Source organism: Rhincodon typus, chromosome 48, assembly GCF_021869965.1.
Source record: "Rhincodon typus isolate 14 chromosome 48, sRhiTyp1.1, whole genome shotgun sequence".
NCBI lineage: Eukaryota > Metazoa > Chordata > Chondrichthyes > Orectolobiformes > Rhincodontidae > Rhincodon > Rhincodon typus.
This window is the reverse complement of record NC_063379.1, coordinates 2106042-2123850: the sequence shown is the minus strand read 5'-3', so window position 1 is coordinate 2123850 and position 17809 is coordinate 2106042. Positions and strand designations below refer to the sequence as shown.

At 42.5% G+C, this 17809-nt stretch overlaps 1 protein-coding gene across 1 annotated transcript in view; it reads right to left on the bottom strand.

Moving 5' to 3' along the window:
- The window catches only part of LOC109922390, an 84417-nt gene that overhangs the window by 13505 nt on the left and 53103 nt on the right, over nucleotides 1-17809 (bottom strand). Inside the window, exons 8-9 of the mRNA XM_048620746.1 lie at nucleotides 7239-7364; nucleotides 714-839 (exon numbers count right to left, since the gene is read on the bottom strand). Of these exons, the coding sequence (XP_048476703.1) occupies nucleotides 714-839; nucleotides 7239-7364 (252 nt within the window). The remainder of the gene's footprint in view (nucleotides 1-713; nucleotides 840-7238; nucleotides 7365-17809) is intronic.

Genomic DNA, 17809 nt, shown 5'->3' with positions numbered 1-17809 from the left:
CACAGTGACTCCCAGTGTGATACAGAGACCGGAACTGTACACAGTGACTCCCAGTGTGATACAGAGACCGGAACTGTACACAGTGACTCCCAGTGTGATACAGAGACAGGAACTGTACACAGTGACTCCCAGTGTGATACAGAGACCGGGACTGTACACACTGACTCTCGGTGTGATACAGAGACCAGAACTGTACACAGTGACTCCCAGTGTGAGCAGAGACCAGGACTGTACACACTGACTGTCAGTGTGATACAGAGACCGGAACTGTACACAGTGTCTCCCAGTGTGATACAGAGACCAGAACTGTACACAGTGACTCCCAGTGTGATACAGACAATGGAGCTGTACACTGACTCCCAGAGTAATACGGAAACAAACGGTGCACAGTTCATGCACAAGTCTCATTATAAAGTTCTATGCAAGTTTAATATAATGTCTGGGATTTTCTATTCCACGTTTTGAATGTAAAATAAATCCCAGGGCTCTGCTTTTCAATATCCTTATTAGCCCAGTTTGTTCCTTCTAGAAATCTATCTGTCCCCCAGTTGACTTGTTTGTCTCGCCATAGTGATGCCTTTGTTATTTTTGTTGTTGACACTTTTAACTGAAATGGTATTGTATGTGGTTTTGGCACACTCAGATCACAATGTGGGAGACTGAGTCCAGCCCTGTTTATGCCTGTTTACTGCATTGCCTTGCCTGCCTCTTACCGATACAGAGTTGAGGTTACAGCACCGGAATAGGTTCCTGCCAATGATCATGGCGCATGCAATAGCCATCACCAACTCAGTCACAGTGAACAACTGTAACAGGATCACAAAGCTGACCGGGGCCATCTGTGGATGAAAGCACAATGACATTTACCTGCTTTGCTCATGACAGTCGAGACACGTAAGGACACTGACACGACAGGTGAAAATAAACATATGCGCATTCAGTAAAAAAAAAAGCCAGTAGTGAAGCAAGTGCGGAGGTTGACAATGCTCCCACTCTGTTTTTCTCTTCGGCAAGCTTGCTCCTCTAAGGTTCTTGCCCTTTCTCTTTCAATTTATATTGTGACATGGGGGAATAACTTTTTTTCCCTTTATTCATTAATGGGATGAGAGTGTTGCTGACCAGGCAGCATTTATGGCCTGTCCCTAATTGCCCAGAGTCAACCACATTGCTGTGGGTCTGGAGTCACATGTAGGCCCAGACCAGGTAAGGATGGCAGTTTCCTTCCCTAAAGGACATTAGTGAACCGGATGGGTTTTTCCAACAATCAACAATGGATTTATGGTCATCATTAGATTCTTAATTCCAGATATTTTATAAATTCAAATTCCACCATCTGCCATGGTGGGATTTGAACCCAGGTCCCCACAATGTCATCTGGGTCTCTGGACTAACAGTCCAACGATGATACCACTAGGCCATCGCCTCCCCCTCGAGGGAGATCAGTGACATGCTTCTCTTTGTCAGGAGGTGGAGGCATCTGGTGTCCTGTAACATAACCTGGTGGGGTGGGTTTATCTTTAACTCCTTCCCAGCTTCCAGAGATCCCAACTGCCTTACGCAGTCACGCCAGGAAAGCACTGCAGACCTCGACCCACCAGGATGGAAATATACAGCCCAATCCTTGGAGAAAAAGGTGATTGAAGTTAGTCACTGAACAGCAACCCCAGTGGACATAGTAGGAGACCCTAATGGGTCAATTCACTTTCATTCTGTGACGCGAGGCTAAGTAAGTTCTCTGGTGTGGATGATGTAAAGGGATGAGGAGTGATCTCAGTGAGACATGCATGATGCTGAAGGGCTGGATTGGGTAGACATTGAGAGATTGTTTCCGCTGATCAAGGAATCTAAAACATAGCGGAGAGATGACAGAGGGCTGATTATTTAGGACTGCAATGAGGAAAAATGTCTTCACTCAAAGGACTGTGAGCCTATAGAATTCTCTGTTGTAAAGAATGTGTCTTTTAAGGTTCTTGTGAAAGTTTGTAGCTCAGGTTGTGGATGAGCTTGTTGGCTTGCTCACCGAGCTGGCTGGTTATCGTACAGACGTTTCATCACCATGCTAGGTAAGGTAGTGCAGCAATCAACAAACATGTGAAATTAGACCCCATATACACTCCCATGCAGAACAGAACCAGAAATGACACAACCCAACTTAACAGACTGGATCACATAAATACCAAATGGAGTAGAACAACAATGCTTCATCAGAGGCCGCACTGATGATGGTACCTAGCATGGTGATGAAACGTCTATACGATAACCAGCCAGCTCGGCAAGCAAGCCAACAACCTCACTGTGCCTTTTGTTTAAATTTTGATCATGGATTGGAATGGATTAAGGGTCATTTTAAAATCCAAAGACTAAGGAAGGAATTGTTGCACTGTTGGAAACAAGTTATACAGTTATAGAGTCATACAGCATAGAAACAGACCCATCGGTTCAACTAGTCCATGTCGACCATAATCCCCAAACTAAACTAGTCCCACCTGCCTGCTCCAGGCCATATCTCTACAAACAATTCTTTTTCACATACTTATCCAAATGTCTTTTAAACGCTGTAACTGTACCCACATCCACCACTTCCTCTGCAAGTTCATTCTACACACAGACCACTCTCTGTGTAAAAAAGTTGCCCATCATGTCTTTTTAAAATCTTTCTACTTTCACCTTAAAATATGCCCCCTTGTCTTAAAACCGTCCACCCTAGGGAGAAGATTCCTGCCATTCACCTTACTTATACCCCTCATTATTTTGTAAACCTCGATAAGATCACCCCTCAACCTCCTATGCTCCAGTGAAAAAAGTCCCAGCCTTTTCTCATAACTCAAACCCTCCATTCCTGGCAACATCCTGCTAAATCTCTTCTGAACGTTATCCAGCTTATAATATCCTTGCTATAACAGGGTGACCAGATCTGCACACAGTGCTCCAGAGGAGGCCTGGAATTAATTGAGAGTTGCATTTACACTGTTGCTTTGCAAGCAGTGGGGGAGGGAGGGATAGGATGGCTCAGAAAATGGGATGGATATGCAGGATGAGTTTTGGCCAGCAACAGATTGCTGATTGGTTTGTGCAACTGTGACCAGTTATGGACACCGGATATCATCAGCCTGACAATAATGTTGTGAAGTTGGTAGAGTATTTGATGTTTGTAAAATGATGGGGGTAAAGAGTGTGTGGTCCCTTTAAAAGATTATGTGTTTTTTCCAGGCTTGGAGATTTTAAAAAAATGTGCAGGTGCACAGAGAGCTCCTGAAATTGAAATGTTATAACAAAAGGCTGTGTGGTTAACAACCCAGACAGTGGTTTGATTTGTTATTAAGGCAACCTGTTTGAAAATCAGCCAATGAATTTAAACCAGGCACTTAGAGACTAAAAACAATTACATTTAAATCTGATAGTTTGGACAACGTAGGACTAATCCTATTGTAAGAAATTGACAGGTCATCAAGGGTATAAAAGAAGAGGGCATTCGAAAATCGATGTGAGAGCAACTCCCATCTGTTAGAGTTAACCATCAGTCCTAAAGAGTAAATCACTAGCTCTCACAGAATTCTCTAAGCTCTCCAAAAACCATCATATGATTAAAGGGGTGGCAAGGCGGCTTAGTGGTTAGAACTGTTGTCTCACAGCACCAGGAAGCCAGATTCGATTCCACCCTTGGGTGACTATCTGTGTCGAGTTTGCACATTCTCTCTGTGTCTGCATGGGTTTCCTCCGGGTGCTCCAGTTTCCTCCCACAGTCCAAAGATGTGCAGGTTAGGTGGATTGGCCATGCTAAATTGCCTATAGTGTTCAGGATGTGCAGGCTAGGTGGGTTAGCCAAGGGAAATGCAGGGTTACAAGGATAGAGTAGAGGGATGGGTCTGGGTGGGATGCTCTTTGGAGGCTTGGTCAGTATGAACTGTTGGTCCAAATGGCCTGTTTCCACACTGTAGGGGTTCTAGGGTACGATAGCACTCTTAACTAATATTCCTGATACAAGAATTTGATGGAGAAAGGTGTTCCTGACTGAAGAACAGCAGAGAAGGCACCAAACATTCCAGAAGACATATCCTAGCTGTAATTTCGAGAGACTAAGTTTTAATTTTTTTAAAATTTAATTTGGTTTATGTAAGTGGGACTTGTATTTATTGGAACAGCACACCGTTAGAATCTTGTTTTATTTGGGAATGGTTAGTAGTTAAGGGGGAATCATTCAGTTTATTAGTAGTTCTGTTAATTTGTTCACGGTTAGAGTTAGATAAATAAATTGTTACTTGTTAATTATAGAGTTTGTTTCATTTAACCTCCCCTTTATAACAGATTGGGAGGTGAGAGGCAAGTTATACCAGTTTTCACATTCCCTTTAACAGATTACGAAGTGAAACGAGCTTCTCTAGGTGTTTTGGTTTTCGTTATTCGGGGTCGGGGGAGCGACCTCTGCTTCATAGCAATGAAAACTCAGAGTGGTTCCTGGGTCTGGACAATATAGAGACAAGGGATGTCCAGACTGGAAGAAGGAGAGTCTGTTTCAATCTCTCTGTAGCAAAATAACTCAAACCTGGAACTGGTCACTTATTCTCTCCCACCATTTGCTATAAGTTGTTGCCTCAAACCCGTGATTGTGAAACAGAATAATTATTGTGCCTTCACAAAAAGGTGAAAGAACCTGGAAGGAAGGAAAATGGAAGATATAAGGCCTTGGGAAGAAAAATGTCGCCTCATCTGTGAACTGGTGCTATTGAACTGTGATTTCCCAATACTTTTTTCTTCACCCATTGTGCCATTTTTTGTCTGCATGTAGATGTGTGGTAATAATTCTAAAAGAGTGTTAGTGTAGAACTGGTAGAGTTATGTGTTGATAGTTCAGAGCTGTTTACCTGTGGTTAGATTTAAAGTTTAAGTACAGGATATTGGTCAGTGTTTAGTGTTAAACTGATTCATCAGACAGGTAAATTAGGGACTTTGTTATTTTGATTAAATTATTAAGTTTTGTGACAAATCTGGAGAGAATCAGCATACTTTCCAAGTGACTCATTATACTATCCCTGTAGATGCTCCATTGTTGAATACATTTAAGGCTAGGGAAACAGTACTGAAGGGCAGGGCAGGCTTTGATTAGCTGACTGGCCTACTCCTGCTCCTATTTCTTCTCTTTCCCTCCTTATTTGCAACTCAAAGATACTTCCCAATCTGAAGAGAGAAATGAATTCAGGTGCCCTCTGTGTCTCGGGAAAACTAGGATGGTGTTTCAACATTACTCCTATAGCGACCAAGGACTATGCTGAGGCGCAGTTGCGGAGGTAGTGGTATTATCATTGGACTGTTAATCCAGAGACCCAGATAATGTTCTGGGGACCTGGGTTTGAATCCCGCCATAGCAGATGGTGGAATTTGAATTCAATAAATATCTGGAATTATGTATCTAATGACGACCATGAATCCATTGCCGGTTGTCGGGAAAAAACCCGTCTGGTTCACTAATGTCCTTTAGGGAAGGAAACTGCCATCCTTACCCGGTCTGGCCTACATGTGACTCCAGACCCACAGCAATGTGGTTGACTCATAATTGCCCTCTGGGCAATTAGGAATGGGCAATAACTGCTGGCCTGGCCAGCCACACCCTCATCCATGAATGAATGAAGAAAAAAAAGTTTACTGTCAGCCTTACTGGTTTTAATCAGGTGGGCTCCTGTGTTCTTCAAACTCTGTTTGAGGGTCTGGACATCTAACGTAACTGGAGGAACATGGGAGTGTTGAAGGGACATCTGATCATGGAAGATATTTTCTCTTAGTATACTGGATGGCCATGATCTCACTGAATGCCATAACAGAGTTGAGGGGTTGAATGGCCTCCTGTTGTTCCCATCTTTGAAGCCTTCGACTCCCTTTCAGCCTGTAACAGCTTTTAGCATCAGGGGTTCAGCATTAAAATCCTAGATTTAGTATTGCTTTGAAGAGGCAGATAAGGAAATGTCACAATTACGTGCCTGGAACCAACTGTAAACTGAGTTGAATTGAAATGAATTAGCTTTATGGTCACATGTACTCAAATGAGTATAGTGAAAAGTTTACAGTCGCTGCATTACAGCGCCACCTTACGTACAAAGTTATCTAGGTACAGACACTTAAGATCAAATTCTTAGGAAACATTAAAAAATTATAAAAGTAAAGAAATAAATAGTTCGCCATTATCATATAAATAAACTAGAAAAGTGATCCGACCCAGTGCATATCAGCACCCAGCCTCAAGGGAGAACTTTTGCCTATGATGCCTGGGCTTTCTCTGACAGTGAGAAGTGTCCTGACAAATGGGAACTTTAGCTTTTTGATCCATGCAAACAGGGACTGGAGAGAGCTATATTGGTGACTGGCCTGTCATCAGCAGGGAGTGTACATGTACAGAACCGAGGCACTTTGCCATCCACTTTGCAACTCAACCCGTGCTGTCTCCAGCCCTCCATGATCTCAGCACTCCTTCAGTTCCGATCTTCTGAGCATCCCCTTCCATTGTTGCACCATTCAGCTGCCTGGGTCCCTGAATGCAGGAATTCCTTCCCTTAAGGCTGACCTCTTTAACTAGACATTTGGTGACCCCCTACCACATGGCTCATTGGCAATTTTGTCCATTGGTCACTCCTTAAGTGTGCCCTGGGATGTTAAAGACACTGTAGGAATTAAAACAAGAAATGCTGGAGTTCACAGCAGGTCAGGCAGCATCCACGGAGAGTGAGAGCAAGCTAACAATTCAAGTTTAGATGACTTTCATCAAAGCTGGAGTGAAGTGTGGAGGGGACAGCATTAATGCTACAGTTTGAGGTCGGTGGGGGGTGCAGTGGAGTGACCTTCAGTGACTACTGTATAAATGAAAGTTGCTTTGGAACATTTCAGTCTCATTGGGGTGATCCTGGGAGATGAGACTTTCAAGAGGGGACTCAAAATGTATCTGTCATAATCAACCTGAAAAGTCCAAGCATACGAAATATTTGTTTTAATATTGCTGAGAAAGAGCCTCACTGGATCAAGCATTTTGTCTTGACCCCATCAGGACAGAATCATAAGAATACCAAATCTTAAAAGGAGCATTAATTTATGCTGCATGAGAAGAGGATTTCCTGATTGGCTGGCAAGTGAACTCTGATTGGTAGAGGCATTGTCATGGAGAATGCACCGTGGAAGTAACTGGTGTGGCTCTTTCCTTGGCAATACTTGCAGTTTTGATTAAAAATTCGATATGGTACAAGACTTGCACTTACTGGCCGGCGTGCTCCATGGTAAAAATCATAATAAACCAATGGATAATACAGGGACATGGAATATGCAATAATCCCTAGTCCTGCCATGACTGCACTGATAACATTTGATGCAAATACAACCTTCACCTGCAAAACACACACAATGATATTAGGGAATGTCTCCTGAGAGGCTCACAGAGACATCATGCAAGAGTAGGAAGAGCCTCTTTTTTATATACACCGTCTTGTGGCTAAAGTACTTTAGCAAAGTGAAGTTACTACGGAAAGCATGGAGAGTGGCTGCCAATTTTCTTCCATGAACAGCAAAGCATTAAGTGACTGCATCGTTTGTTTTAATGCCCTTGGTGCTGGAAGACAAGGGAGTACTCCAGTTCACTTCAATTAGAGTCTGATCACTACCTTGTTGATCTTTGTGGGACCTTGCTGTGCAGTTACTACCATGCAGCAGCAAATAAATAAACTTCCTAAACTTGCTTCAGTAGCTGGGAAGAACTTTGGGATGTCCTGAAGCGATGGTATGTTTTATATAAATACACATGTTTGATTCCAATCAGTACAGAGCTTGTTATCATTTTGTTAGAATGTCTTGGTGCCACAAAATTGTCTTTGGTCGATTGTCTTATCCCATCAGGACAGAATCACAAGAATACCAAATCTTATAGGGAGCATTAATTTATGCTGCATGGGAAGACGATATTCCGATTGGTTGGCAAGTGAACTCTGACTGGTAGGGGTATTGTCACAGTGAATACACCATGGAAATAACTTGTTCGACTGGTGTGACTCTTTCCTTGGCAACACTTGATGTTTGGTCAAATATTAACCTGAAGTTAATGACAGTCACTTTCATCTCCCCTCTTGTGTTCAGCTCTTTTCTCCAAACATATGAACATACATTTAAATTAGGAACAGCAGTAAACCCCTCAGCCCCTCAAACCTGCACTGCCAGTCGAGAAAGTCATGGCTCATCTGATTAACCCACAATGCTGCCTACTCTGATAACCTGTCTTATCAAGAATGTAGCCCCCTTGGCCTTTAAAATATTCAAGCACTCTGCTTCCCCCACCTTTCACCCTCCGAGAAAAAGATTTCTCCTCACCTCTGCTTCCCTTCTTGGCTTTACCTGATTTACAGCTATTTTTGGGATGTTACTTGGAAGATCCATAGAGAAGACCAATAGAAAATATCTGTTCATTTCCTCTGCCATTTCCTTTTAATTATTAATTCTCTAGACTCACTTTCTCTCAGACCAAAGCTTGCTATGTTTGTTCTGTTCTAAAAAATCTTCAGAAACTCTTATTATCTGTTTTAACATTTCTAGCTAACTTTCAATCATTTGTGAATCTTTCCCTCATTAATTGTTTAGCCATTCTTTGCATTTCTAAAAATATTCCATCCAATCTTTTGACCCGCCACTTAACTTTGCGTAATTGTATGCTTTTTCTTTAATTTTGATACCATCTTTATCTTTTTTTAGTTAATTACAAATGGTGTGTCCTCCCTTTGGAATTTTTATTTTTCGTTGGAGTCTACCTGTTCTGTATATTCCTCTTGAATATCTGCCACGGAATCTTTATGAACTGGTTTCAAATCTAATTTTCTGGGTGATTTTAACTAGCTATGCTTTTGTGTCCTCATAACTGTCAACTATTAGTCTTGAACCCAACTATTTGTTCCCTCAAACTGAACGCAAATTTCAATTGTATTATGATTACTGTTGCCTAGAGGTACCTTCACTGTGAGAATACTAATTATTCCTGTCACATTTACAATATCAGGTGCTGTTCCAAGAAACTCTCCTGATAACATTTTATGAACTCCCTATTTGGCTACCTTTACGCATCTGATTTTTCCAGCTCATATGTAGACTAAAACACCCTTTTCTAAAAGGCTCCATTTATTTCTTTCTTCACACTGTATCCCTCCTTGTGGTTACTGTTTGTGCTCCTGCCTACCACTCTCACAAATGGCTTCTTGCATTGATCGTTTCTGATCGCTAACCAGACCACTTCTAAGTTTCCTCAACTGAGCTCATTCCTCATGATTGTACCAACGCTATCATTTATTGAGAACGTAACTCTCCACTTTCTCCCAGTTTGTTGTACCCGTCAATATTAATTTTATGCCATGCTGTAGTCTCTACCTGTGTGTGTTTTACCTATTGTTCTAACCAACCCATTCAGAGATGTTATTAAATGTCTCTCCATTTTGAGCAACACTAGGAGGAAGTACTGAGGGTGGTAAGGGCACAGAATGTCCTCTGGGTGGGGTCTTCAATGTCACCAGGAGTGGCTCGGCAGCACCACTACTGATCGTGCTGTTTGAGTCCTAAAGGACATTACTGCTAGATTGGGTCTGCAGCCGGTGGTGAGGAAAACAACAAGAGAGAAAAACAAACTTGATCTCATCCTCTCCAGTCTACCTGCTGCAGATGCATCTATCTGTGATAGTTACGCTAAGGGTGGTCGCCTTGTGGAGGTGAAGTCCCATCTTCATATTGAGGCTATGTTGTGTGGCACCATCACTGTGCTAAATAGGATAGTTAATAAATTAATTTAATTTAGTTTATAAACTAATAACAAATGTACAAACAAATCATAGACCCTATGACGTCTCACAGCATTTGGTCAAACCCCAGCCCCCACAATGCCCTCAGCTGAAGAATTTGCTGAGGGCAGTGTGGGAGTTGGGGTTTGACCAGATGCTGTGTGAGACGTCATAGGGCCTATGACATCTCCCAATGCTAAGGATGCCCCAGGACAACTCCCTCCCACCTGTTTCTCACCTCTGCTCGGCCTGTCCTACCAGTGGGACAGGGTATGCCCAGGGGTAGTGACGATGGTGACTAGGACATCGATTCCCTGAGTTATGACTATGTCAAGCTGTTGTGTGACCAGCCTGTGGGACAGCTGTGGTAATGAGGACTTTGTTGGATGGACAGCACAGGGTTTGCTGTTGTTTCCGGTGCCCTAAGTTGATGCTGGGTGGTTCTCCCACTTCTATCGTCCTTTGTCTTTGTGCAGTTTTAAACAATGGAGTGGTTCATTTGGCCACTTAACAGTCAACCAGATGTGGAGTCATGTGAAGGCCAGCCTGAGGAAGATCGACAGATATTCTTCCCTATGGGACAACAATGAGCCAGATTTGTTTGTACGGCAATCCACAGTGGTCTCATGCTCACCAGTACTGTGATGATCTTTTGTTCCCATGTTTACTAATTACTTAAATTTCAATTCCAACAACTGCAGCTGGATTAGCTTACCTTACTCTGGTGATTTGCATTTGCAAACTCAAATTTCCCAGCAAATACTGACCTTGAATGAGTTTGATACGTCCTTTATTTCAGTTGTTAATGCTCCTGAAATGATGTACTGTGAAGGAGATTGACAGAATAGTTAATATTTGTTTGCAGACACACAAAGCTATCTCAGTCCACAGTGCTGGCCGTTATCTGCAAAAGCTGAGGCTACATCTGCACAATGACTGCACAATGATTTCTCACAGATGGTAATCTACTTTCACTGTCTTGTGTTCAGTACACAGGAAGGATATATTGGTACTGGCAAAAGATCACAGGGATTAAAAAAAGGCTAAATCCTGAGGAAAGATTGCACCTATCCATGCTTGTACGTTTCTAAATCCAACTGTTTGGTGGGGCTAAAACCCTGGAATTCTTTTCCAGAGGTAGGGACAACACCACAGAGCTACCAGGACTAGGCCTGTATTCTGAGATTAGAAGTTTAAGGTGTCACGCAAATAAGGAATTTAAGATGCTTAAAGGAACAATGGAGAGGGACTATTTCCTTCAGTAAAGCCACAGAAGGTGGTGAACATTGCAACTAGAGCGAAAACATTCAGGAATGATGGTGGGAAGCAATTTCTCACAGAAAGGTGAGTGTAAGTCAAAGATTCACCATTCCACCATTCCCGCCCCACCTAGATCCCCAAAAAGACCAACTGAGCATCAAGTGAAGCTTTCAAGATTGAAACTGGTAAATGTTTATTGAATAAGGGTATTGAAGGATGTGGAGTAAAGTCAGGTAAATGTAACTGAGATCCAGAACTGAAATTATCTGATTGAAAGGAAGAACAGGTTCAAGGGGCTGAATGGGGTCCTCACGTTCCAAGTAACAGGCTGGAGAAGAGGCTGATTGGACTTCCTCCTGTTCCTTTGGGACAAGCTGGAGAAGGGGCTGAATGGGCCTCCTCCTGTCACTGTGTAACATGCTGGGCTAGGGACAGAATCCACAGGTTTCTGCTGGTGTTTCAGGCTGTTAGAAACATGTGCTGTATCAGTTTATTTATTAATACACCGCAAGACTATCACACTCACTCACTCACACAATCACAGTGAGGACTTCAGCTGCTTGCAAAACCCAACAGAAATTCTCTGACCATTTCAACCATCAAGAACTGGCAGACATCCGTATTTCTGTGCAATGTGACATCAGGAAGAGAGCCGTGGGTACCAGCACACATTTGTAGGTGAGGCCTTCTGTGCCATGAGGTCACTTACACTAACAGGACCTCATTCCTCTTAGTCCAGCTGCCATTGACAATACAGCATGGAAAGTAGGTTATACAGTATCACCACAGCACGCCACTGCTAATTCACCCCGAGCCTTCCTTCTTCCCCTCTCTATGAATTGCTTTTTTCCCTTGTGTTTATCTGGTTCCCTTTAAACACATCAACGCTGTAATTCTTCAACCACTCCCTGTAGGAGCGAGTTCCACATTCTCCCAACTTGCTGTGGAAAAATGTTTCTCCCTAATTCTCCTATTTGATTTTTTGGTGATTATCCTGTGTTAATGTCATCAGGTTTTGTTTCCCCCCAAAACAGGAAATACTCTCTGCCTGCCTACTTGTTAAAACTTTCCTTAACTCTTAAAGAATTCTATTATGTAATCTCTATTTTCCTTTAAGGTAAATGTAAGGTCCTATAGGGCTGCTTTCTCATAGAGGGAGAGATGACTGATGGTAAATTTAAGCTGAGGGTCAGTACATCTCAGGTGATGGATAAGGTTGAGAAGGTGGAAACATCATAGTAACCTCAGCTAGTGCAAGGATTGAACCTGCACTGCTGGTAATTGCAAGCTGGCGATCCAGCCAACTGAACTAATAGATAAACCAGGGGGGCAGTTAGCTATGTTCAAGTCCTACCTGCTCCAGAGCTGTGTCATAACATCTTTGAAGAAGTTGATTACAAAATAACTACCCTAAGGAACTCCTGGAGCTGAGATGACTGACTTCCGACAACCGTAATCATCTTCCTTTGAGTAGGTATGACCCCATCCAGTCGACAGTTTTCCCCTGCTTCCCATTGACTCCAGTTTTGTTTGGGTTCCTTGATGCCAAACACTTAAATGTGGCCTTCATATCAATGGCAGTCACTCTCACTGCCCCTCTGGAGTTCAGTTCTTTTGTCCACATTTAAACAAAGGCTATAATGAAGTCAGAGCTGAGTGGAGTTGAAACTGAGTAAAAGTAAATAGGTTTTTCCTTTGAAAGTGCCGCATGACAGCACTGTTAACAACCCTTTCCGTCATTTTGCTGATGATATACCCTAAACTGACCTAATCCCATTTGTCAGCATTGGGGCCATATCCTCTAAACCCTTCTTATTTATGTATCCATCCAGATGCCCTTTAAATGTAGTAATTATACCCACTTCCACCACTTCCTCTGGCAGCTCATTCCATAGACACACCACCCCCTGTATGAAAAGGTTGCCCCAACATTAGTAGTTGGCTGGTTGGATTTGACCTACCTTCTGTACATAGGGCATACCTGGGCAATTTTCCATACTTCTGGGTAAATGCCAATGTTGTAGCTGTGCCAGAACAGTTGCCAAGAGGCACGCTTAGTTCTGGAGCACAGGTCTTCAGTATTTTTGCTGGAATTTTGTGAAGGCCCATAACCTTTGCAGTATCTGGTGCCTTCAGCCATTTCGTGATATCACCCGGAGTGAATCAAAGGTGATTGGGATGGATCATCCACTGGGCACTTCTGGCTGAAATTGAATACAAATAATTTAACCTTGTCTTTTGCCAGATATGCTGTGTCCCCCTACCCCCATTACAGAGGATGGGGAATTTTGTGAGCCTTTTCCTCTAGTGAGCTGTTTAACTGTTCGCCACCATTCCTGACTGGATATGCAGAGCTAAGATCTGATTCATTGGTTGTGGGATCGCTTAGCCCCATTATTGCATTCTGCCTAGTAATTTCCTTCATAGCAACATTATGGGTATACTTATAGTACAACGACTGTAGCTGTATCAAGAAGACAGTTCATCACCGCCTTCTCAAGAGCAGCTAGGGAACAGGAAATAAATCCTCAAGCAGCTAGCAATACACATTTCCCATGAGTGAATTAAGCAAAAGTAGATTTTTCCTTCTTGTTGGTTACCGCAGCATCCACTCTGATGTCAGCATGGTGCTGTTGAGCCACTCTTGGTGATAGAGACACGGTCTCCCACCTAGACTACATTTTGCACTCTTGTTATTCTCAATGCTTCCTCCAAATGGTGTTCAAAATGGAGGAATACTGCTTCATCAGCTGAAAGGAGGTTCAGTATGTGGTAATCAGCAGGACATTTCCTTACCACATTTGAACTGATGCCATGAGACATGATGGGTTATGGAGTCAATGTTGAAAGCTTCCTCCTGACTGTATAGCACAGTGCTGTACCACAGTTGTATCAGTCCAGCTAATAGTGTGTCTGGGATATGAGTTATCGTTCTGTGTATGTGGCTATGTAAGGCTGTTACTTGGCTAGTTTGTAGCTTAGCTCTCTCACTCTGGCACAAGCCCCCAGATGTTGGTAAGGAGAACTTTGCAGAGTTGACAGGGGTTTGTTTGCCTTTGTTGTTTCTGGTGCCTAAGTTGGTGCCATGTGGTCATCCAGTCTATTTCATTTTGTTAGACTCCATACAAGTTTTATGATGGAACTGAATGTACTCCCAGGACATTTCAGAGGACAGTTAATGGTCAAATATTGTTGTAGGTCTGAAATCACATCTAGAGCAAACTGGCTAAGGATGACAAATTCCTATCCCTCAAGAGCATTAGTGAACCCAATGGGATTTTACAACAATCAACAGCGGTTATATGGCTGCCATTAAGCTAACTTTTAATTCAAGACTTTATTGAATAGAAATTTCACCATCTGCTGCCATTGGGTTTGAACCCATGTCCTGCTTGCAGTTCTGGAGTAATAGTGCAGTGACATTATCATCACACTATTTTCCCTGAGCCTCTGCTTTTTCTTTGTTGTCCATTATTATCTCTCTAGCTTCATCATCAAAAGTACCAACATTTATTTTAGTTATTCTTTTCCTTTTCAACTAACTGCAGAAGCTCTTGCTGTCTATTGTTGTCTTTGCTTGATAAATGCTCTCATTTTTAAATTTCTCTCTTTTTTGGTCATCTTTTACTGATTTCAAAGACCTTTCCAACTTTCTGGCCCATCGCTGTTTCTAGTAACTCTTGTACACTTTTCTTTCAATTTGATAGTATCATTAACTTTATAGTAAGCCATGGATGGAGCATCCTTCTAGTAGAATTTTTTTCTCAGTGAAATCTTTGTTGTGGCTCATGAAATATCTCCTTAAATTTCTGCCAATGTGTGTCCTATATTCCTAGTCCATTATGTAGCCAATTATGTTTTCATACTCTGCTAATTGTTTTTTTAGTTAAGTTTAAGACACAAGTTTAAGACCCAAGTTTCTCACCCGCAAAATGAATGTGCAATTCTATCAGATTGAGAACATTCTTGCCTAGGCTCCTTTACTGTGAGATAATTAACTAATCTTGTCACATTATAGTTTACCAGGTCTTAAACAGCCGGTTCCCTGGTTGGTTCCAAAATGTATTATAATATAGGTAACTGTCCTAGATGCAATCTATAAACTCATCTTCAAAGCTACTATTGCCCAATCTATAATGAAGATTTAAATTGCCCATTTATTGCAATTTCTTTCTTACAAGATTCCATTATTTTTTGACTTATACTCTGCCCTACAGCTCCTATAATGGGTCCTATAAAACACTCCCACCAACAACTTCTTCCATTTATGATTTCTTCTGTCAACCCAAACTGATTATTTACCTTGACCTTCTAAGTCAAGATCATTTCATATTGCTGTCTGGATCTCATCCTTTATTAACAGGGCTACCCCACCTTCTTTTTCTGTAAACTTAACACAATTTCTTGACTTTTCAATTCTTTTACCCTAGAAACTATGCTGTTTTGGTCCTTCATTGACTTCCATGTTTACATTTCCAGATCCCTTTGCTCCACTGAACCATGGTAGTTTATTATTTTACAAATAAATAAGAATTTGGTCTTCATGTTCTCTTTGGACATTCTTTCCTTGGTACTCTGCTTTCCTTATGTACTTGCTGCCCCTTAGCATCATCATCTGCAGGCACAGGGCTCCATCCTGGATGAGCTGCCGTTTCACCCCCTACCACCATCTTCCATGAAGATGGATAGGGAGGGAAGGAGAAGAAACTCACATGGACCACTTGGGCTGAACAACATGTTTCTGTGATGACAATATTTTGTATGTGGTACTGAACTCCACATTCTCATTATTTCCCTAAGCTTCTTTTGAATTCTATCTTATAGTGTCTATCTTATATGGCTGAGCTTCTTTTCCATTACACCTTTCTGGGATGTGGGCGTCATCGGTAAGGCTGACATTGTCTGCCCTCCCTAATTGGCCTTTGAACGGAGTGGCTTACTCATTATTTCAGAGGTTTATTAAGAGTCAACCATGTTGCTGCAGGTCTGTTGTCACATGCGGGCCACACCAGGCAATGACAGACTATCCTTCCTCAGCGGCATTAGTGGATCAGATGGGATTTTAGAACAATTGATGACAGTTACTGTGGTCATGATCACTGAGACCATGTTTCATACTGCAGATTCTTTTCGTTGGAATTTCAGCTGCTGTCGTGAATTTGAACCCATATTCCCAGTGACATTCCCTCCAGCACTAACTCCCAACAAGCATCTCCCAAACTCTCACCATGCAGACAACTGCAATGCCTATCACAATCTCTTCTTCAAAGTAGTTTTAGTCACCCTCTCATCTCGATCACCACCTAACTTCTCAGGGAGGGGTTGACTCATCAATTATTTTTATTCAATCACAGGATGTGGATGTCGCTGACTGGCAATGGGTGTGGTTGGGAGAATGACAAGGGGGCTGATGGGAGGAGCAGTGAGGGAAGCAGTGAGAGGAGAGGTGGGGGATGGGGATGCAGTTCAATGTATAGTGAGGAACAGTGCCCCGGAAAGAGTAAGAACCCGTCCACAACAAAGTAATCAGCGGCACCAACTTCCTGTTCCAGTATGGGAGGACAGCGACAGTCATCTTACATTGATGCTGACACTGTGTCTCTCCTTGCTTTAGTTTCCTCAAAGGTGCGCTGTCAAACCCAATTATCACTATAATTTCCCGAAGGTCAGCCATCAGTCCTCCCTATTCCAAAGTACCCCCCATCCCCCGACCTCGCCAATGCACAGGGAGATAAAGGACTCGTGAGTTCTACCCTTGCAACGTCACTAACCGCAAAACTATAAACAAACCCATATCCCCGTCCAAAAGGGTGTTGCGATGCTCGATCCAAATGTGTTCATTGTAGCGAAGAAGAAGGGAACTCCAAATGTCACTTGGATTAGTCCGAGCATTATCTGTGTGACCTGTGATCAGAGGAGGTTTAAACAGTCATTGTTAGACTTGAATGAGCCACAACAGCAATGTTACTTGTACACTGAACATTCTGTAGGGATAAGTTGATTTGCATGAACATGTAAACAAAAGGGTTACAATAAAATAACCAAATCATATAATCCAGAGAGTTCTTCAAGTGATTTGCGTTAATAAATGAATTTTTTTTTACTAGATATGGGCGTACATTTCTCATAAGGTATTATTTTTTTCAGAGAAAGGTATATTTAGCTGAAAATACTTGGCTGAATTTTTTTTTTGGTCAGTTGCATTGGGTTTTTTGGAAGGTTTCTCACTGTGAGGCCTAGTGAGTTCTGTCAATGTATACTGCTAAACTTGCCTCATTAATGCCTATCCCATCCCCATGGCCTAGCTTTCCTTGAATTTCTTTTCTCTGCCGCAGGGACTTTGCTACATGTGGAAAGGCAATGCATGGCTTGTTGGTTGGCACATGTGGGAGCTCTGAGTGGCTTCACCTATGGCATCCCTTTTGTCTGATTCTAGCCCCATCTTATTATGTCAGTCAAAAGACCAACATCGCTGCTGCCCACATGGTATTAAAAAGCACCTGGATGAGCACTGGCACTCCGAAGCTGCCCTGCATGGTGACGCACAGTCATTCTGAAGATGTTGGAGAATGGGAAGATGGCATCATGATTCTCCGACAGAGGCCTGATGTCCTGGTGGTATAGAGGAAAGGCATCATTTCCAGAAGACTGGCAGGAGAGGCCATGGCGTCTGACACTGGCAGCCTGATCTGAGGCTGCCCACTCAGGTGAGTGCAGTCTCCACGGTGCAGAGGAGTAGCCGGCAGTGCAGCAAGGTCAAAGAC